The sequence below is a fragment of the Pan troglodytes genome, chromosome 15 (assembly GCF_028858775.2).
Source record: "Pan troglodytes isolate AG18354 chromosome 15, NHGRI_mPanTro3-v2.0_pri, whole genome shotgun sequence".
Classification (NCBI taxonomy): Eukaryota; Metazoa; Chordata; class Mammalia; order Primates; family Hominidae; genus Pan; species Pan troglodytes.
In genome coordinates this window covers 53,045,232-53,066,126 of record NC_072413.2, presented here as the reverse complement: position 1 = coordinate 53,066,126, position 20,895 = coordinate 53,045,232, and the positions used below count along the sequence as shown (strand labels likewise).

At 41.1% G+C, this 20,895-nt stretch overlaps 1 protein-coding gene across 1 annotated transcript; it reads right to left on the bottom strand.

Annotated features, from left to right (window-relative positions):
• Positions 1 to 5,147: 5,147 nt before the first annotated feature.
• Positions 5,148 to 19,697, bottom strand: MAPK1IP1L (mitogen-activated protein kinase 1 interacting protein 1 like). The gene is made up of 4 exons (XM_001148351.7): positions 19,535 to 19,697; positions 9,660 to 9,681; positions 8,036 to 8,743; positions 5,148 to 6,749 (listed from the first exon to the last, which is right to left on the bottom strand). Exons 2-4 carry the CDS (start codon positions 9,675 to 9,677, stop codon positions 6,738 to 6,740), a joined length of 738 nt encoding a protein of 245 aa, XP_001148351.1. The 5' UTR covers positions 9,678 to 9,681; positions 19,535 to 19,697; the 3' UTR covers positions 5,148 to 6,737.
• Between the last annotated feature and the right edge of the window lie 1,198 nt (positions 19,698 to 20,895).

Sequence of the window (20,895 nt, the reverse complement as noted above, 5' to 3'; positions counted from 1 at the left end):
CCACCACACCTGGCTAATTCTTCAATTTTGGCTTGTGGAGATGGGGTCTTGCTATGTTGTCCAGGCTGGTCTCAAACTCCTGGCTTCAAATGATCCTCCTGCCCTGGCCTTTCAAAGTGTTGGGATTACACAGGCATGAGTCACTGCGTATCTCTTTTAAACTTGGTTTCCTTATCTCTAAAGTGGCTTTTAAATCTACGTATCTTTAAGGAAAGCTAGACTATATGACCATTAAATAAAACAAGCTCTGACATAAAACATAATCAGAGCAAAACTTAAAATGTTTTATTTCCTCTTTTCTTACGTAAAACTAAGTATGGCTTAGAATCCCATATGACCCAATTCTATTATACTTGGGAACCTCTGACTATGATCTAAATAAACCTCAAGTAGCAGACATGGTCATTTATAATGGTAGTTTTTTAAAATTTAAAAGCAGCAAATCTGTCCCCTTCCTGAAGCAACTTATCAGTAAGGAAAATACACGAAGTGCAGAGTGGAACTGCTCTAGGGAAAGCAGGGAGAGACTAAGCGTTATAAGCTCTACTTGGTCCTCTCCTCAACACTGGGAAAATCAATTTTCCCAAATGAGAGAAAAAAGTTTAAGTGCCACGAGGGCCAGGCATGGTGGCTCAAGCCTGTAATCCCAGCACTTTGGGAGGCTGAGGCAGGCGAATCACCTGAGGTCAGGAGTTTGAGACCAGCCTGGTCAACATGGCAAAACCCCATTTCTAGTAAAAATACAAAAACTAGCTAGGACTGGTGGTGTGCACCTGTAATTCCAACCACTTGGGAGGCTGAGGCAGGAGAATCGCTTGAACTCGGGAGGCGGAGGTTGCAGTGAGCAGAGATTGCATCACTACACTCCAGCCTGGGTGACAGAATGAGACTGTCCCAAAAATAAGTAAAAGCCACAGGAATAAGCTCTATGAGATGACCCAAATCCTCTCCTGGCACTAGAATTCTATCGCATGCCTTATTTAAAATAAGTGAGCTAATATTTAGAATTCTATTTTGCTTTGGAGATCAGTTGCAAAAGGATTGGTGCTAAGAGTATTAATACGGTGATAAAAAAGGACTTGCCTGGGTCAGGTAACCCACGATAGCATGTTTGTCAGAGCAATGTCATCTCACAACAGGAAAAAAAGAAACTGGCCCTGCTCCAGAATGGTCTTATTATTTCACCATCCATTTCATAACTCCACTTTAGGTGAATACTTTCATGGGATATTGAATAACATATCAAAAACAATTTAAAATTTTACAGCTGCATTTTGTCCAATCATAAGGCAAAAAGCAGAAATTCCTTCCAAAAGTAGCACTGCAAAGTATTCATTCATTCATTGCCCTACTGAAATTGGGAGTTCCAAGGAATGCCAGCGAAATCTCCTGTGGGAAAATGGTAAACTCCAAGTTTAATAATGTGACCCTCACTAAATGCGTAGCAGTTAATGATAAAAGTAGAACTATTTTTCATAACAGAAAGTGGGGGAGTGAGGGGAGTAGGGACAGACAGAGAAAGTTCCCTGACTTCATATTATCATATATACAGATAATCTGGTTACCAAGAGTAGCCTAGCCTTGAAAGAGAAAATCACCACAATGGACACCATGTTGCTGAGAGGGTTTGCGGAGGAAGGGTGGTTTCCAGACATCCTTAGTGAATGCAGGTCACATGCAAAGAGGTATCTCAGGCCCTTTTTTCTTCCTTTTTGACAACAAATTTACAGTTAATTAGGCTCTGGACTTGCTCAGAGAAGCCCAGAATTGGGCCTAAAGAATAAAATAACATGAAAAATCTGTGAAACCATGAAAATACATTTTTTAAAAAAAGTTTCCAGGTATAATACACAAAAGCAAACAAGTTTATCTTAAAAAATATCAAGTATCACATCCATAGCCTATTCCTAATTATAATTACTTCTTAAAGCAACATTTGTCTTTGTTTACAAATACAGCAGCAGGTGATAAAACCTAGTATCTCAAACTGATTGCTTACAATTTATAATACAAACATATGTATATGTCTCAAATCACATTTTAGGCAGCTTAACTTAAAATGCATAGACAATTACATACATTAAATTTGTCATTACTGTCAGTGAAAAATCACAATTTCAAGAAGAAAATTACAACAAACTTTCATAGAGCACACATAAGAAGTCAAGTTCACTTAATGGCAACAAGTCAGTATCTGCTGATCAGTGACAGGCAGTGAAAGTGCCTTTATCCAGGGGTAAAGTGAAGAGGCAAACTATCCTGTTACTTTGCACACTTGAATTGTTGCGCTGATCAACACTACAATCTTGAAAAACATTAAATTCTTAAAAAAAAAAAAAGGTATGCCACATGTCACCCTTTAAGATGCCCAAAGGCTGGTTACAATTTCCACCAGTAGTGATCCTAACACGTTTATCTAGGTAAAACTAATAATGAATGGGTGTGCTAACAAATTCTGTAATGTTACTTATAGACTATGAGCCTCTCAAGGACAGGGATTCCCTTATAGCTGGCAAAGAACCTGGATCAAGGACATATTGTCTACTGAATAAATGACTCAGATGTTTTCGACAGCCAGAAGCTTGCCTGGCATTTACAAAATACTGATTATTTTATTGGCAATTTCTGTTTTACTTGGCAGAATTCTGAAAAAGTGTTTGTCTTCAATACTAAATATTGCTTTATTAAAATCAAATAGTCTTCCCTGAACGCCACCTACAACTTTCTATGCATAGTACAATATATCAGTGTGATTTATCGGAATTTAGGCTTATGCTTTTCCAAAACTTGAATGTCTGTGCTGAAGTTTTATTTCCAGGCTTTCTAACCTTGGCATTTGATAAAGCTAGCTTCTATCATTCAGGGTGAGAAAATTGAGACATTGGCACTTATTGTTTAGAAGTGTAGGCAATTGACTGATATTCAACCCAGGCACAGTCTTGACAAAAACTCTGAGTAGAGCTTTTTTCATCTACACAGTTTCAAAAGCTGTATATTTGAGAGTACCACAGGTAGCACTAATTATTTGTGAGGTAATCATGGGCAAATTGATTGGTTTTTTAGAAAATATCCCAATAGTCCATTGTGGTGGTGGGACTGACTGAGGCAAAATATACACTTTTCTCTGCCCTATTACTATTCTCTACTGAAGACAACCAACAGTAAAATGGACAAAACAGTCAGTCCTTGGGTAATTAAAAAATGTATTGTCTATTTCTGAATAATCAACATATTACTTTACACAAAATAGGGCTGAGTCAGAGCTGTAAATGGTGTCTTCAAAAGCATGAAAAGATGAGAAAGTGGCAGGATGGGACAGACAAGCCAAGGTCTTTGAAGTGCTCCACTTGATTCTTGAGAACCGGGTGTGAATGAAGACCTAAGGTCTATGTTTTAATTTTTGTCTTTTTGGTTTCAACATTTCAAAACCTAAGATTCCAACTCCAAGAAACAGCATTCCTCAACACCTCAACTATTTCCATTAGATTTGAAAATTCTTCCTCTGAAGCCCAAACGTCAGCATATTCTATAATCTGTATCCCCCTCAAGACCAAATATACTTGCTAACAAGCAGTCTTTTCCATAAATCAATTTCAGCCTAGCACGTCTTGTTTTGAAAGCAACATTGTTCCCTTTTAAAAAGAAAAAAAGGTCATGCATGGTGGCTCACGCCTGTAATCTCAGCACTTTGGGAGGCTGAGGCAGGCGGATCACGAGGTCAGGAGTTTCAGACCACCCTGGCCAACATGGTGAAACCCCCGTCTCTACTAAAAATACAAAAATGGGTGTGGTGGTGGGCACCTGTAATCCCAGCTACTTGGGAGGCTGAGGCAGAAGAATCGTTTGAACCTGGAGGCAGAGGTTGCAGCGAGCCAAGATCACGCCATTGCACTCCAGCCTGGGTGACAGGGCAAGACTCTGTCTCCAAAAAAAAAAAAAAAGAAAAAAGGAAAAAAGCCTTTCTTGATGCTGTTCCCCATTTCTCCACTAAAACTCCTGCTTTTCTTAACTCCACACCGAACCAACCTGAAATATTTTGGCCCAGAATGCCAACAAGAATTGAAGAAAAGATGCTTTACAAAAATAACAATATAAAAGCAAATTCTATTATCCCTTTTATCTCCATTCTTACATTAAAAAAAAAAAAAAATCGGCCGGACGTGGTGGCTCACGCCTGTAATCCCAGCACTTTGGGAAGCCAAGGCGGGCAGATCATGAGGTCAGGAGATCGAGACCATCCTGGCTAACACAGTGAAACCCCATCTCTACTAAAAAAAAAAAGAAAGAAAGAAAAAAATTAGCCAGGCATGGTGGCGGGCACCTGTAGTCCCAGCTGCTTGGGAGGCTGAGGCAGGAGAATGGTGTGAACCTGGGAGATGGAGCTTGCAGTGAACCAAGACAGCACCACTGCACTCCAGCATGGGCGACAGAGCGAGACTCCGTCTCCAAAAAAAAAAAAAAATCTCCCCCAAATACCAGTTGCAAAGTCCTTGAAAACAAAGGGAGTACAATAGCAGTATGATTTAGGGCACACTGGACAGTATGGGTCACTAGCAAAATTATTATACTTATAGGGAGTAGTAATCCCAAATTGTGTTCATGGCCCTTCAAATCCTTTAGCAACAGATTTTCTCCCAAAATCAATGGACTTCATAATTATAGATTCCCAAACCTGCTATCTCTTCTTCCTACTCAAATTATATTTGCTCCAGTGTTAAACTAAATACTGCTAATTTGTCAGCTTATCCCAATGTAGGACAGCCAAAATAACTGTAAGGAGAGCTATCTTTGCAGCCATCTCACTTTTCACATTACTTTATCCCTCCATGGTTAACTGACATTTTGATATTGATAATTCAAGCCAAGGCTACCTGCCTTGTAGACTGGGGGGGGCTACTTTGACAACAGAGTTCAACAGTATTGTAGACAGCTAACACCTGTCCTTGAAGAGAAGTGAAAGAAAAAGCTAACAACATTCCGCAGTCTGAAAATATCTTAACAAATTAGTCTCTACTTTCTCATTTCTAAAAGCTTGAATCTATCATCTAGTTAACATAAGGGATGATTAAACACTGAATGTTCCTCTCAAAGGTAACCATTTTGCTTTCTTAGAAGGAGGTAGCTATCAAACCAAAAAACTGGCAGCATTTGGCATTCTTGACATTTTAATTAGAGCAGAAATAAACTACTAAATATTTTATTTCTAAGCAAAACAGAGCTCCAGCATAAATCCTGTTTGTCTGAGAAATTCACAATACATTTTAGAAATCCAATGGATACATTCAAAATGTTATCTAATAAATAACAAGGTCAGGTCTACTCCAAATCTAAGAATCTGATTTAAACATAAGGTGCCAAAAAACTACCAGGGCTTTTTTTTTTTTGGTGGTTATAAACAATACTTGATATTTAAGCAACACAGTCACACTGCTTTAAACTTAGTTGCAGAGATCTACAATTTATTATTATTTTCAGTGTTAGAGCTAGAGGGTAATTTTTTCAAAGATGGCACTCAACTCCACTTATTTACCTGTCAACAAATACAGAACTGAACTGTTAGCCATAAGCACTTTACAAACAGACTCAGGAAACTATGCAGTAGACAATGACATAGCTTAACCAGACTCTGAAAAAGAGATACATATTTTGATTCACACTTGTACAAAGAGAACAGTCATGTCTGCATGACTTAAGGTTCCCTAAACACAACTGTTTTATGTTTTAGACCCCTGGAGTGTGCCAGTTTACCACATCAGGGAGGAATCAAGGGATGTGTGTGCTCCTTCTAAAGAACCAAGGGCAAGTGGGGTGGGGGTGGCTACAGGGAACGCTCTGGGCAAAAGAGCTGCCTCAGGTTTTTGTGGGAATGAAAATTACTTGTTGCAATTAAGCAATTCCTAGGGTTTATCTAGTTTGAGGTTCAAAACAAAGGAGAGAATTATTTCCTTCCTCGAGCTCTTCCCAAAGCAATATGCACATCTCATAATCAACTCTCAAGTAGTACAAAGAGATAATCAATTATCTAAAAATTTAATTTACATACATGTTGGCCTGGATTAAAAACAAAAAAGTTAGTTTCCATAAATAGCAGACTTTAGTGCTGTATGACCCAATGACTAAAAATAAAACCAGGAAGTTTTTACTAAAAGCTCAAGGATAAAAATGAACACTGGCTGGCTATTGAACTCCACATCTGACAATAATTACTGACAGTTTAAAAATGTATATCCAAAATATAACCTCAAGAGGACCAGGTTTATTTGTCCGACAGAGCAGCTCAAAATGTTGAGGCATCATTTGTTTGGATTATGATGGGTTATTCTCGAAGTTTATTTATTTAGAAGGGGAAAGTGATTATAGAAAAATACTTGAAATAATTTGCCAATGAAGTTGCAGATTCTAACAATAATCCACATCTTAGATTTTTAAGTGTGTAGTTTCATAGTTTAAACAAATTCTGTCAAAGAACTATTCAATATACTTTATCACTTTAACTTTCCATGAAAACCAAATAAAAATCACATCTGAATGATTTACTTCTATACTTTTATCTGATTGTATACATATGATGTACTACGCATCCAAGTACAAGAGGCAGTTATCTTCTCTGAGAGGTGCAAGAGTTGTTCTTTCATGAATGCCCTCTAATAGTGAAACCAGCAATTTTTATATATGCATTCATGTGCATATACATGTACTTCAAAAAGCAAAGCGTCATCTCTTCGTCCATTGTTAACTTAATGGTAAGACTGCAATAGAAAAAAGAAAAAGTCAACTTCTAGATTTTGCAAATGGAGTTTATTAACTCCTTACTGTGGCTTAAAGTAAATTTATTGCTTAATAAATCCAAACAGCGAGTCACATCATTTACTCTGGCATACACTTTGCAAAACAAATATTTTTAGATAATATATATAGCAAGAAAGAAATTACACTAATGCAAGGAGGAAGTTTTAGGGGTACTTTAAAGATTTCTTTTCCTTTATAGCTGGATTGGATGTTTGACTAATCTAATCAGAGATCTGACTAGTTATTTTCGTATTAAGAGTTAGCAGATTTTTTTTTTTTCCTGGCTGGGCATGGTGGCTCAGGCCTGTAATCCCAGCACTTTGGGAGGCTGAAGCAGGCGGATCACTTGAGGTCAGGAGTTCAAGACCAGCCTGGCCAACATGGTGAAACTCCATCTCTACTAAAAATACAAAAATGAGCCGGTGTGGTGGCACACGCCTGTAATCCCAGCTACTCAGGAGAATCACTTGAACCTGAGAGGTAGAGACTGCAGCGAGCCGAGAGACTGCACTCTTGCCTGGGTGACAGAGCAAGACTGTCTCAAAAAAAAAAAAAAAAAAAAAAAAAAGAGTTAACAGATTTTTTTTCCTAAGGAAAATCTTTACTCTGCATTTGGATACTCGTTTGGCTTACCTCACAGGGGAAGTGGGGTACTTTTCCATTTGGTTATATGACCAAGGCAGGCTCCTCAACTAAGATGTTAACCCCACACTGGGTTGTCTGACAGTAAAGCATAAAGCATTACATGTAACTGACAATAAAGAATAGGGGTGTAATCTTGAGCTCCAGAACTGCTTGAAAGATGAACATTACCTACTCATTGCCTTGGATTCTCTAAAAATCTACCTCTATCAAGCTAGACAGGTAGAGACTGCTTTTACTGAACTGTACTTTGGTGTGATGCTATAAAACAATACTGAGAAATAATAATAATATAACAAAAATCCCAATGAAATGAATCTCAGAGTTTACCTAAAGGATGCTATTGAGGACACTGCTTACTACATTACAAAGTCTTTGGGGATCTTTGGAAAATTCTTCTTTTTAGCACAAGGAATACTTAAAACAGTGCTTTCATCCTTTTAAATGCTTTACCTGAAGGTTTGAAATTTACTCATTTAATATACACACACCCTCTTTTAAAAACTTAAAAGCCTTCTTAATCTTCCGTCCAAAACTGGGGAGAAACAATGTCAGTTGTGCTATGTACAATTAGTACACTTTAAATAACAAATTGAACACTCACATGGGGGCCACCAGGCATTGGTGGAGCACCAGAAGGTCCTGAAGGCACTTGGAAAGGATTACTGGGAGTAGGATAGAGTCCTGGTGTGGGATACGATCCTGTAGGGGCAGGATATGGTGCTGGTGGTCCCCAGGCTCCTGGTGGAACGGTGCCCCATGGAACAGGTGGTGCTGCCCCAGGGGCTTGGGGAGGAGGAGGAGCGGGATATGGGCCTGGAGATGGATATGGCATATTAGGGGTAGGATACTGCCCTCCCATTCCTGGCGCCCAAGGTCCAGAAGACATGGATCCCCATGGACCTAAAGGACCAGCTGCAGCTGGATCTGTGGGTGCACCATATGGTCTGGGTAGCTCTGGAAAGGGCATATTTGGTGTAGGATATGGCCCTGTGGGGCCAGGGCCTGGCACAGTTGGGGCTGGATAAGGACCACCAGGTGGGGGACATGATGGTCCGGAAGGAGGAAAGGGTGCTGGGGGTCCTGGAGGTGGTCCGGTGGGAGGCACGGAGGGATACATTCCTGTTGGTGCTGGTCCAAAAGGCACAGTGGAGGGTGTTGCACTTGGTGGGAGTCCAGATGGCACTGAAGATGGAGCACTCGGATTATTCCAAGGGTTGGAGCCTGGCCAGCCTTGAGGAGGTTGGCCAGGTTTTGTATTGCTCACAGCAGAGGTTTTGGCAGGGGAGTGTTCAGGTAGTGCATCTGCCAACTGGAATACAAAACAGATACGTCTTTCCTATCTAGGGAAAAGTTACATCAAACACCATTATAAACCCACAGAGAATAGTAACCTATAGGGGCAGGGATTATAAACCTCAAGAATATCTTCAAAAGCTAAGCTAGTCATTTAAAAAATACTCTATTTAACATAAACCTTGAGATGCTACTTTGCGTATCAACTTTACAGTGCAAATTCTTCAGAGAAACTCGTTTTCTAAATACAACTAATCATATTGTGCTTCATTTCTCTGCTGTATTAATATAACAAAATACAGTAATTAAGAAGATAGAACTAACAGTCAAGATATGGATTTGAATCCTGGCTTAACCTCAAAGGAGCTACATACTCTGAGATAGAGCCTCTTCAGTTTCAAAACTGTTTTAGGGTTAACTTGAGGCTTAAATATGATAGTTCATGTAGTACACTTTCACAGAGTGCCTGGTATATAATAATTTCTAATAAATGTTGGCTATTAATACTATCAGGGTAAAAGAGAACAACAGAAGTAACATCTTAAATTTTCATTTAAAGAAATACATATTTTCATAAATACAGGAAACATTTCCAAACATGCTATTATCTCAGTAAACTAAGGCAAATCACCTATCAAAATCTCTTTACTACCCCCAGAGCCAAGAATCACAAAAAGCATCTCTTTTATTTATTTATAGACAGAGTCTCACTCTGTCGCCCAGGCAGGAGTGCAATGGCACAATCATGGCTCACTGCAGCCTGAAACTCTTGGGGTCAAGGGATCCTCCCAAGTAGCTAGGACTACAGGTGCACGCCACCATGCCTGGTTAAAGCATCTCTTTTAAGTGAAAAGATTTACGTAGCCCAGTTAGGACCATGTTGTTTTTCTTAAGAGATGAAAAACTTATCACAGATAAACTGATCAACTTACCGAAAATTCATCAGACATTTTCCTAAAAAAAGAAAAGAAATGAAGGAAGAAAGAAAAATTTCAAAATCAGTGTTCACCATTTCTTAAATATTCCTTAAGGAACTTTCTATGCATACATTATTATTACTTAAACGGAATCTTATTTATGTAATGTGTTTTTCTTTACATAGGAAAGTTTTCCATAATAGTTCATACAGCTCTATTAACTTCATCCCTTTTAATGGCTGCACATCATACAAAAATGATTTGCAATTTAATTTACATTCTTTTTGTAGCAGTGTAAGTTGTTTTAAGTATGATACAGTGAACATCTCTCAACACTTCTTTGTGTGTGAGAATCTAACACCAGGAAAAAGCACTGGACATGGAATTTAGAGTCAACAGATAAATTTATCTAAAATCTATTTGAAAAGTCCATGCCAATTTACACTCATTTCTCTAACTCCTTTTACCACTGGATATTATTAAATTTATTGTTTATAATGACAATAGATATTAAAAATTAGTGTCTTATTTTAACTTACATTTCCTCGTCTTTTTTTTGGAGACAGGGTCTCATTCTGTCACCCAGGCTGGAGTGCAGTGGCGAGATAGATCACAGCTCACTGCAATCTTGACCTCCTGGGCTCAAGTCATCTTCTTGCCTCAGTCTCCCTAATAGCCGGTACTACAGGTGTGTGCCATCATGCCCAGCAAATTTCTTAAAATTTTAAAAATTTATTGCAGAGACAGGTGTCTCACTATGTTGCCCAGACCCGGTCTCAAACTCCTGGGATCAAGGGACCCTCCTGCCTCAGCCTCCCAAAGTATTGGGATTATAGCCATGAGCCACTGTGTGTACTCCCAAATTTAAATTTATTGATGTCCTGGAGTACTTTTACCAATTTTTAAATTGAAGTATAATTAGCACTCAACAAAATGCAGAGATCTTAAGTGTTCAGATTAACAAGCTCTGATAATTCTATACGCCCCTATAACCACCCCAAGATATAGAACATTTCTCACTCCAGAAAGTTTACCATGCTCTTTTCCAATCAACTGCCTTGCCTCATGGCAGTCAATTTTTGACTTAATTTTGCTTGTTCTTTGACTTTATATAAATAAAAGACTGTAGGTACTCTTTGCCTTTGATCATTTTATTACTCAGTAGCACATCTTTTTCTCTCACTGCTTTGTAAGATACTAAGCAGACTAGCTTTCATATATGAGATTAAAATTTTTTGGCCGGGTGCAGTGGCTCACGCCTGTAATCCCAGCACTTTGGGAGGCCAAGGCAGGCGGATCACGAGATCAAGAGATCGAGACCATCCTGGCTAACACGGTGAAACCCCGTCTCTACTAAAAATACAAAAAAACAATTAGCCCAGTGTGGTGGCGGGTGCCTGTAGTCCCAGCTACTTGGGAGGCTGAGGCAGGAGAATGGCGTGAACCTGGGAGGCGGAGCTTGCAGTGAGCTGAGATTGCGCCACTGCACTCCAGCCTGGGCAACGGAGGGCTACTCTGAATCAAAAAAAAAAAAAAATTTTCTCCCAAATTCCTTTTATCTGTAGATCTCTTAAAGGGCATATTTTGGTTATACAAAAGTTTTAAATTTCATGTCATCAAATCTATCAATGTTTTCCTATACGTGGCTTCTGGATTTTGTGATATATTTACAAAGGCCTTCCCTACTCTGCCTTGCTTTCATATAGTATTTTTATGGTTTAACTTCTTGTTTAAAACCTTTAAATTCTTCCAAACAATAATTATCAACTATCTATCTTTTCTCAGCTAATTGGACAAGCTACCTTTACTACACTATACTGCTGCCATTTATAACTAGCATCTATCCAATATTTACCATGAAACATGGAACATGGTGGTGTACTGTGCACCACCTCACTTGGTAGCTCCAGAACCCAGATACAAATTTTATTTTCACCCCCAGTTTACAGCTGGAGAAGAGGAAGCTTGGCAAGTTAACTTGTTTAAGGTCCCAGAGCTAATGACAAGGAGAGAAGCAGTTCAAACCCAGTATGACTCCAGAGCTTAGGCTCTTAACAAGCAGGCTATAGAGCCTCCTTCATTTCCCACAGATATTGTGGACTTTATTCTTTTCTTTTTGAAACAGTCTTGCTTTGTTCCCTGGCCAGAGTGCAGTGGCACCATCATAAGCTCACTGCAGACTCGACCTTCTGGGCTCAATCGATCCTGCCCAGCTAGTTTTTTTGTAGAGATGGAGTTTCACCATGTTGCCCAGGCTGGTCTTGAACTCCGGAGCTCAAGTGATCTGCCTGCCTTGGCCTCCCAAAGTCTTGGGATTACAGGCGTGAGACACTGTGCCCAGCTGACTTTATTCTTTTCTACTGGTCTGCAACGGTACCATTCCATTTTAATTACAGAAGCTTTACAATATATTTTAAATAAACATTAATGTGAGTCACCCTACTGTCTTTTTTTTTTTTCAGATTTTCCTATGTATTTTTATTTTTTCCAGATCATTAAAAAAAAAATTAATGTGTTAGCATTCTGGTTGGAAATGTATTATATTTACAGATTAATCTAGGGGAACATCTATTTAAAATGTCAAATCATCTCGTTCAAGAACAAGGTATAGTATAGTCCCTCGGTACCTGAGGGAGATTGGTTCTAGGACCCCCATAGATACTCAAATCCCAGGATGCTCAAGTACCTGATATAAAATGGTGTAGTATTTGCATATAACCTATGCACATCCTCCCGTATAAATCATCTCTATATTATTTATAATACTTAAAAGTGTGAATACTATATAATTATATTAACTTATATTTTCTATTGTTATTTTTATTGTGTTTCCCCCAAGTTTTTTTTTTTTTTTTTGAGAAAGGGTCTCACTCTGTTGCCCAGGCTAGAGTGCAATAGCATGATGTCAGCTCACTGCAACCTCCATCTCCTGGGTTCAAGAGATTCTCCTGCCTCAGCCTCCTGAGTAACTGGGATTATAGGCACGCACCGCCATGCCCGGCTAATTTTTTGTATTTTTAATAGAGACAGGGTTTCACCACGTTGGCCAGGCTGCTCTTGAACTCCTGGCCTCAAGTGATCCGCCCGCCTCAGCCTCCCAAAGTGCTGGGATTACAGGCATGAGCCACCGCACCCAGCTCCCTGAATATTTTCTACCCGCAAATGCAGACACAGAGGACTGTTTAGTTCCTGTCCTTTTCATGTAGTTTATTTTCTTGATCAGATCTCCTATATACATTTCTTTTAAGGGATTTCTGTTAAACTTTTCCCTGTGGTTGTAAATAGGCTCTTTTCTTCTATTTTATTTTCTAATTGTTCGTTTATATATGGGACAGGGTTTTAAAATTTTAGTCTATAGCAGGTCCTCGAAAGACGTTTCATTCAACTTTGTTTTGTTATAATGTTGATGAGAAGAAAAAACAAAAAGTCTCAGCTGAGGTCACTGTCTGTGTGAAGCTGGCTCATTCTCCCATCTTTATGGGTCTTCTCCAAGTACTCCAGTTTCCTCCCATATCCCAAAGATGCACATGAATGGATGTGTCTACACGGCCCAGTCTGTGAGTGTGGGTGTAGGTGAGAGCACCCTGTGCTGGGATGGCGTCCAGTTCAGGGCTGGTTCCCAACTTGGACTCTGAATTGCCAAGAAAGGCTCCAGCCATTGAGACCCTGAACTGGAATAGGGAGGCAAATAATTATCTTTTTATTAATCTTTCTTAAATGTATACACAGCTCACATTCATTCAATTTTTTTTTGAGACAGGGTCTTGCTCTGTCACCCAGGCTGGAGTGCAGTGGTGTGATAACAGCTCACTGCAACCTCGACCTCCCAGGCTCAAGTGGATCCTCCCACCTTAGCCTTTGAGTAGCTGGGACCACAGGCATGCTAATTTTTAAAATTTTTAGTAGAAATCATTTAATTTTTTTTTTTTTTTTGAGATGGAGTCTCGCTCTGTCGCCAGACTGGAGTGCAGTGGCGCGATCTTGGTTCACTGCAACCTCCACCTCCTCAGTTTAAGCGATTCTCGTGCCTCAGTCTCCTGAGTAGCTGGGACTACAGGTGCGTGCCACTACACCCACTAATTTTTGTATTTTTAGTAGAGACGGGGTTTCACCATGTTGTCCAGGATGGTCTCCATCTCTTGACCTTGTGATCCGCCCACCTTGGCCTCCCAAAGTGCTGGGATTACAGGCGTGAGCCACTGCGCCCAGCTCATTTAAATGTTTAATACTAGAAGTGTTTTGGGTTTTATTTAAAAGTTTAGTGATGTTTTTGTTACCAGAAATATGCCATAGGAATTTAACTCTTCTTTATATTAATTAACCTAGGGTAGGAGGCATCATTACTGAATTATTTTATTCTTCAAAGTTTCTCACTTGATTCTCTGGGATTTCCAGATAAAAAATACGCCATTTGCAAAAAATAACTTTCCTTCTCTAATATTTATGCATCTTTTCTCTTTTGCACTTGCTAGGACTTAAATAATGAAATGTTGAGTGATAGTGGGCACAGAGGTCTTGCTCCAACTCTCCTGGGAATGCTAATGTTTAAGTATGATTCCCATTTTTAGTTTGAGATTTTAAAAAATTACATTATTTTTAATTTATGCCTATGCTATTATTTATTCCTATTCTGTTAATAAAGAAAGCAAGAAGACATTAAATTCCCTCAAAAGACTTTTCAGTATCTAATGAATTGATCTCATGCTTTTTCTCCTTTGACCTATCAATACAGTATTAACATAGAGCCACCTTTGTATTCTTAGCATCTTATTTCTGATTATGATTTGGTTATCATGAGGAAAGGACAAGAACATAAAGGACAAGAACCCAAGCCTATCCCAACTGCTATATCCTTTTTATTCAGAATATCAAAAAACATGGCCGGGCGCGGTGGCTCACGCCTGTAATCCCAGCACTTTGGGAGGCCGAGGAGGGCGGATCACGAAGTCAGGAGATTGAGACCATCCTGGCTAACAAGGTGAAACCCTGTCTCTACTAAAAATACAAAAAATTAGCCGGGCGTAGTGGCGGGCATCTGTAGTCCCAGCTACTCGGGAGGCTGAGGCAAGAGAATGGCGTGAACCCAGGAGGCGGAGCTTGCAGTGAGCTGAGATCAAGCCACTGCACTCCAGCCTGGGTGACAGTGCAAACTCCGTCTCAAAAACAAAAAAACAAAAAAACCCACATACAACCCATTCCCATGTTAGGGTTTAACGTCAATCACATCACACAATAAAATTTTTAGGACTAACAGTGTAGAAAATATATGGTAAGTTGTAAGGCTAACATGCTTTTTAAACAGGGTTAGCCTTTCTGAAATAGAAAATGATTCTGTATCAAAGTTCATATTAATTCTGGAGTTGAGAATCAAAGTGAACCAAATGGTCTTGACTGTTCAGGTTTTCAGAATTATACAGTTACCTAGTCATGGAATTACATAAATTATTCTACAAGTTAATAATATTCAACTGATTCACAACACTACTTCAAAATTTTAAAGTTCAAAATCCAAGTCTGGAAGATAGGGGAGGTGCTAGAATCTTGTGATTAAAAAACAAAGCCCTAAGCATAGGAATTAGTAACAAGTTCTGTTCTACGGCACTGTCTTAGTAAAGTGACCAGCTCTCCATTCCTAGAATAAACAGCGTTCATGTTAGGGTGATCCCCCCTTATCCGTGGTTTTAATTACCTAAGGTCCGAACGTATTAAATGAAAAATTCCAGAAATAAACAATTCGTAAGTTTTTTGTTTTGTTTTTGAGATGGAGTCTCACTCTGCCACCCAGGCTAAAGTGCAGTGGTGTGATCTTGACTCACTGCAACCTCCGCCTCCCAGGTTTAAGTGATTCTCCTACCTGAGCCTCTCAAGTAGCTGGGATTATCAGCACGTGCCACCACGCCCGGCTAATTTTTAATTTTTGGTAGAGACGGGGTTTCACCATGTTGGCCAGGCTGGTCTCAAACTCCTGGCCTCAAGTAATCCACCCACCTCAGTCTCCCAAAGTGCTGGGATTAGGCATGAACCACTGCACCTGGCCAATTCCTAAGTTTTAAATGGGGCAAGAGCATGTTCTGAGTTGCAAAATGAAAGTTTGCACCCTCCTGCCTAGGACGTGAATCATCCCTTTGTCCAGTGTATCCATGCTGTATAAGCTATCAGCCCATCTTGGTCATTAGATCTAAAAAACATGGTATACTTAGGCTTCGGCAGTGTATACAGACTTCAGTTTCAGGGATTCATTGGGGAGTCTTGCAATGTGTCCCCCTAGGATAAGGGGGAACAACTATAATTGGAAGCATTCCAATTTGTTCTTTGGAGAATACTTTCATTAGAAAAGGTGAAAAACAGTTGGACATGAACGTTTCAATATGAGGAGAGTTGCAGAACATAAAAAGTTTAGGTTTTCTAAAAAGCTATTCTAAGCCGCGCTTGGTAGTGTGCACCTGTAATCCCAGCTTCTCAGGAGGCTGAGGTGGGAAGACCGCTTGAGGCCAGTAGTTAAGAGACCAGCCTGGGCAATATAGTGGCACTCTGTCTCAAAAAGAAAAATAAATAAAAATATAAAGCTATTCCAAAATATCTGAATCATCGCTAATTATTAAGATGAGGCCAATGTAACCTTGAACTCATAAAAACAATTTATACTCAAGAAAGGCTTTCTTTTTTTTTCTTTTTGGAATAATCTAAAGCTATTATTTCCAAAACTTTGTTACCAGTTTATAGCATGATCCACCCATCATCTGAAAAACAATACTTTTTATTCTTTGAATAGCAAGAATAGTAATTTTAAAACAGTACAAAATGTCTTTTGACATACACTAGAAAAGTAAAACATAACATTTTTGGAAACTCTCATGGCTGTTAGGGTAAAAATCATGGGTCAGGGAGGAGGGTGGTTAAGAGAGTTGAACTCCATGAATTACCAGTGGAGTTCATGGATATTTCAGACAGCCTTCAAATTGTGATGGAGTGATAAACAGTATGGGACTACACAGTGATGAAACCCGGACATCAATCCTTTTGACGGTTATCTTTTGACAAAAAACTTCTCAATAAGAGACCATTTTCCATCTGTAGAAGTTATAATTCCTGCCCACTGCAAAGAAAATAGTAACACACTTAATCTATAAAGTGCTATATACATGTTAGATATTTGTTAGGCGAAATTAAGCGAAATCAAAATTTTTGGGTTGATTTGTTTAGTATGGGGGGATGATATGTATCGTACTGAAAATATAAATTAATGGCCGGGCGCGGCGGCTCAAGCCTGTAATCGCAGCACTTTGGGAGGCTGAGGTGGGTGGATTACTTGAGGCCAGGAATTCAAGACCAGCCTGGCCAACATGGTAAAACCCTATCTCAACTAAAAATACAGAAAATTAGCTGGGCGTGGTGGAAGGCACCTGTAATCCCAGCTACTTCGCTTCGGTAGGCTGAGGCAGGAGAATCGCTCGAACCTGGGAGGCGGAGCTTGCAGTAAGCGACTCCGTCTCCAAAAAAAAAATATATATATATATAAATTATAAATTAGAATACATGCTAGTTTTTAGTATTGGCTCATTTATCTGCTTATGTTCCATTTTTTACATTTGGGCAACTCAAAAACGGGGGTTTTGAAATGCTCAAAAATCTGAATCTTTTTGAGTGCCACCATGCCTCTCAAAGGAAATGCTCATTAGAGCATTCTGGATTTTGGATGCTCAACTGGTGTAATATAAAAAAAAACCCCAAATCTGAAACACTTCTGGTCCCAAGCATTTGGGATAAAGGATATGCAACCTGCAATATTTCTTGGCATTTAGTTATATACTTATTGGAACATATGTGCCAAACAATGTGTTGGCCTTTAGAGAAATTATAGTATTACATGGAGATTCCTGAGATGTGCTGTCTTTTGCAGTCCATAAGGACCATAAGGAAAGAGTCGGGAGTAGAGGGCGGTGAAATGGGCCCTAGGGAAAGAAGAGCAGTTAGTGTAAAAACTGGGAGAATCTCTGGGGAGGTATAAGCAGTTCAGATGGGTTAGAATATAGCGAGAAAGGGAAGGGGTATGAAAGTCTTAGCAGAGTGACCTTAGACGAGGGTTTGAATTATTTCACTAAGAGTCGGCTCATCTGAATGAACCCGAACTATAAAGAACAGGCCATAGTATTTGTAAAAAGCACGCAGTTTAAAAAACAAAACAAAACAAAACAAAACAAAAAAACCAGGCCAGTAATGTTGCGAGAAACTAAATGGGACTCTGTCCAATCAAGTGCCTAAAAAAAATAGTGCTTGGGTGGAAAACAAATACCAAATTCTCTTTTCTTTGTATGTGGACATCTAGCTTATAGGTAAAAGAGTAAACGTTAAAGTATGATTATCTAGCTATAACTGCAGCTCTTCACTGGTTGGTTCGGCCAGAGTTGACAAGTCCAACTCTCCAAACTTGAGGCAAAGGAAGATGGGAATCGTACCCACATCATAGATTTGCTGTAAAACTTTTAATAAACAAATCTCTTAGTCGCTGCCTGGAATATAGCAAAACCTCAACAAATATTAGCTTTTATGATGCCTACTTTTAGGTCCATAAATCTTTATCTGCCCTAGTTTGGCACAAAACTTACATGGTGGCAAAATGTGACCTGAAGCTATTTATAGTTTCTATTCGCCCCCACTTAGAATGAATGTTCACATCTATTGCTGCAAATATTAATGTTGGATTATGGGGTGCACCACTCTGCTGGGGTTATCTCTCGTCTAACATGTTGTCTTTCTAAAAAGATGAAGATAAAATCCAAGTATTTTTGAATTCAAAACACACTAGCTTCAAAAGTTTCAGTTAAGAGACTGGGGATGGATTTTACCCATTCCGCCTGGAGTGAGGAAAAGAACATTCCAATATTTGCAATTCACTCCAAGTTTCTGAAGCAAACTCGCTTTGCATTGTGGGCTCAGAGATGCCAGCATGAAAAATTTCTATTCTTCCCCCAAAGAACACCAGTGAACAAAGAACTTACGAAATGTTTCTGAAGGCTACCTTTGCCTGTAATGAGGGTTCGTTTTCAAAACAGACCTTTACAACCCCCAGGTGTGTATTTCTCTAGTAGTAAAACTAAAAAAAATTCTTGCGGTCGAGTGAGCCTGGCTTCATGCTTTAACACTGGAATCTTTACCTATTAAAAGCTGTACTCTTGCTTTTCAAGGTAAAGAGGAAAACGGTCCAGCTATGCATACGCTATCGCAGGTATGTGCTCCTCAGTCCTAAAAAAGGAGATCACTGAATTCTGCCCTTCTCGTGGTTTGCCCTGGGTATTCATCTAATGTATCCGTGAGCAATTCCTCTAGTAAGTCATAACCAGAACGTTGTCACACTGCGGATTAACAAGCGCCCGGGTCTCTTGTAAGAATCTTTTCAGGCCTTTCCCTTTTTATTAAAAATTAATGAATGAGTGTAATAGGGTGGGGGTAGAGGGGAAATCGGGGCCAAGGGGCGCGAGGCCGGCAGCCGTTTAGGGATGCACGAACAAAGGGAGTCCGGGATCAACCGGAGCGAACCGGCCTCCTAGCGGGTCGCGCCCGCCGGGAAGGGGTGGGGGAGGGGCCGGCCCGCCCCGCCCCGCAGCCAGGCCTGACGTCAGGCGCCCAGAAACCCGTCGGGCACGACGTCAGCGGCCTCCGACACCTTCTCCCTGGGGGGCGATCCCCAGGCAGCCCGCAGCGTGGAGGAAGGCGACCGATAGAAACGCTTAGTCCCGGTGCCAGGCAGGCGACCACGGCCCGAGCACTGGACGTGACTCGATGCACCTCGGTCACCGCGCCCGCTTCCCGCTTGGCCGCGCCCGCGGGCTCCGCAACCCCAGCTCCCCGATTCCCCTTCACGACTCCCACTAGTACCGAAGCAGCCTCACCCGGCAATATCCGAGACCGCAGTAGGGTCTAGAAGCGGCGATGGGTCCGAGGGACTGGGCCCTGAAGACGCGGGCGCAGCCTGACTGACGGCAGCTAGAGCAGCGGCGGCAACAGCACCAGCAGCGCGCGGCTCCTCCTGGCGCCGGAACAGGAAGCGCCGAGCGCACCGCCTCCGCCCGCTCTCCCCCTCCCCTCAGGCCGCGCCGCGTGCGCCTCCCGCAGGCCCCTGGCGGTACTGCGGCCCGCCAGGCCTAGGGGGATGGGCTCCACCTGGCGCCGGCCCCGGGCAGCTTTCCCCTGGTGGGCGGGCTAAAAGCTCCCAGAGTTTCCGGAGTTCCGAGGACTCGGAGGAAACGCCAGTGGCCGCCGCTGTTCACGGCTTCCCGGCGGAAATTGCTAACTTGTCTTGAGTTGCTTGAGGGCTGATTCTGGATTCCTTTTGCTCAGCGGTTTTTACAGCTAGGCCTCGAAGGAGGCTGGGTATGGACGCGGTCTGATTTCGGCCTGACCCGAGGACTCAGATCCTCGGGCCAAAAGTGGGGAGAGGGAAAATATTAATACAGGAAAGGGAAGACGTTTGCAAATAGCTTGACAAATTGATATTTGCTTTCTTTGTAGATTTTTCCTCATCAATGCCTCTTCTCCCATGTTCTTTTTTGTTGTTTTTGAGACACGGCCTCTGTCACACACGCTGGAGTGCAGTGGCGCGATCTCGGCTCACTGCAACCTCTGCCTGCTGGTCTCAAGCAATCCTCCCATCTTAGCCTCCGAGTAGCTGAGACTGCAGGCATGTGCCACCACATCCGGCTTATTTTTGTGTTTTTGATAGAGATGGGGTCTCACCCTGCTAGCCTCAAGCGATCTGCCCGCTTCGGCCTCCCAAAGAGCTGGTATTACAGGTGTGAGCCACCGTGCCCAGCCGCCATCTTCATTTCTGAATAAACATTACCTCCTGTGTCAGGCACAGATGACATGACCCCAGTCAAGGAACCTACTAACTAGCAATAAAGATGTCGTGATAATTATATGGTGTGCAAAATATATACATATATGCAATATACTTTTTTTTTTTTTTTTTTTTTGAGACGGAGTCTTGCTCTGTCGCCAGGCTGGAGTGCAGTGGCGCGGCGCGATCTCGGCTCACTGCAACCTCTGCCTCCCGGGTTCAAGCGATTCTCCTGCCTCAGCCTCCCAAGTAGCCGGAACTACAGGCGCGCGCTACCTTGCCCAGCTAATTTTTGTATTTAGAGACGAGGTTTCATCATGTTGGCCAGGATGGTCTCGATCTCTTGATCTTGTGATCCGCCCTCCTCGGCAAAGTGCTGGGATTACAGGCGTGAGCCACTGTGCCCGGCCAATA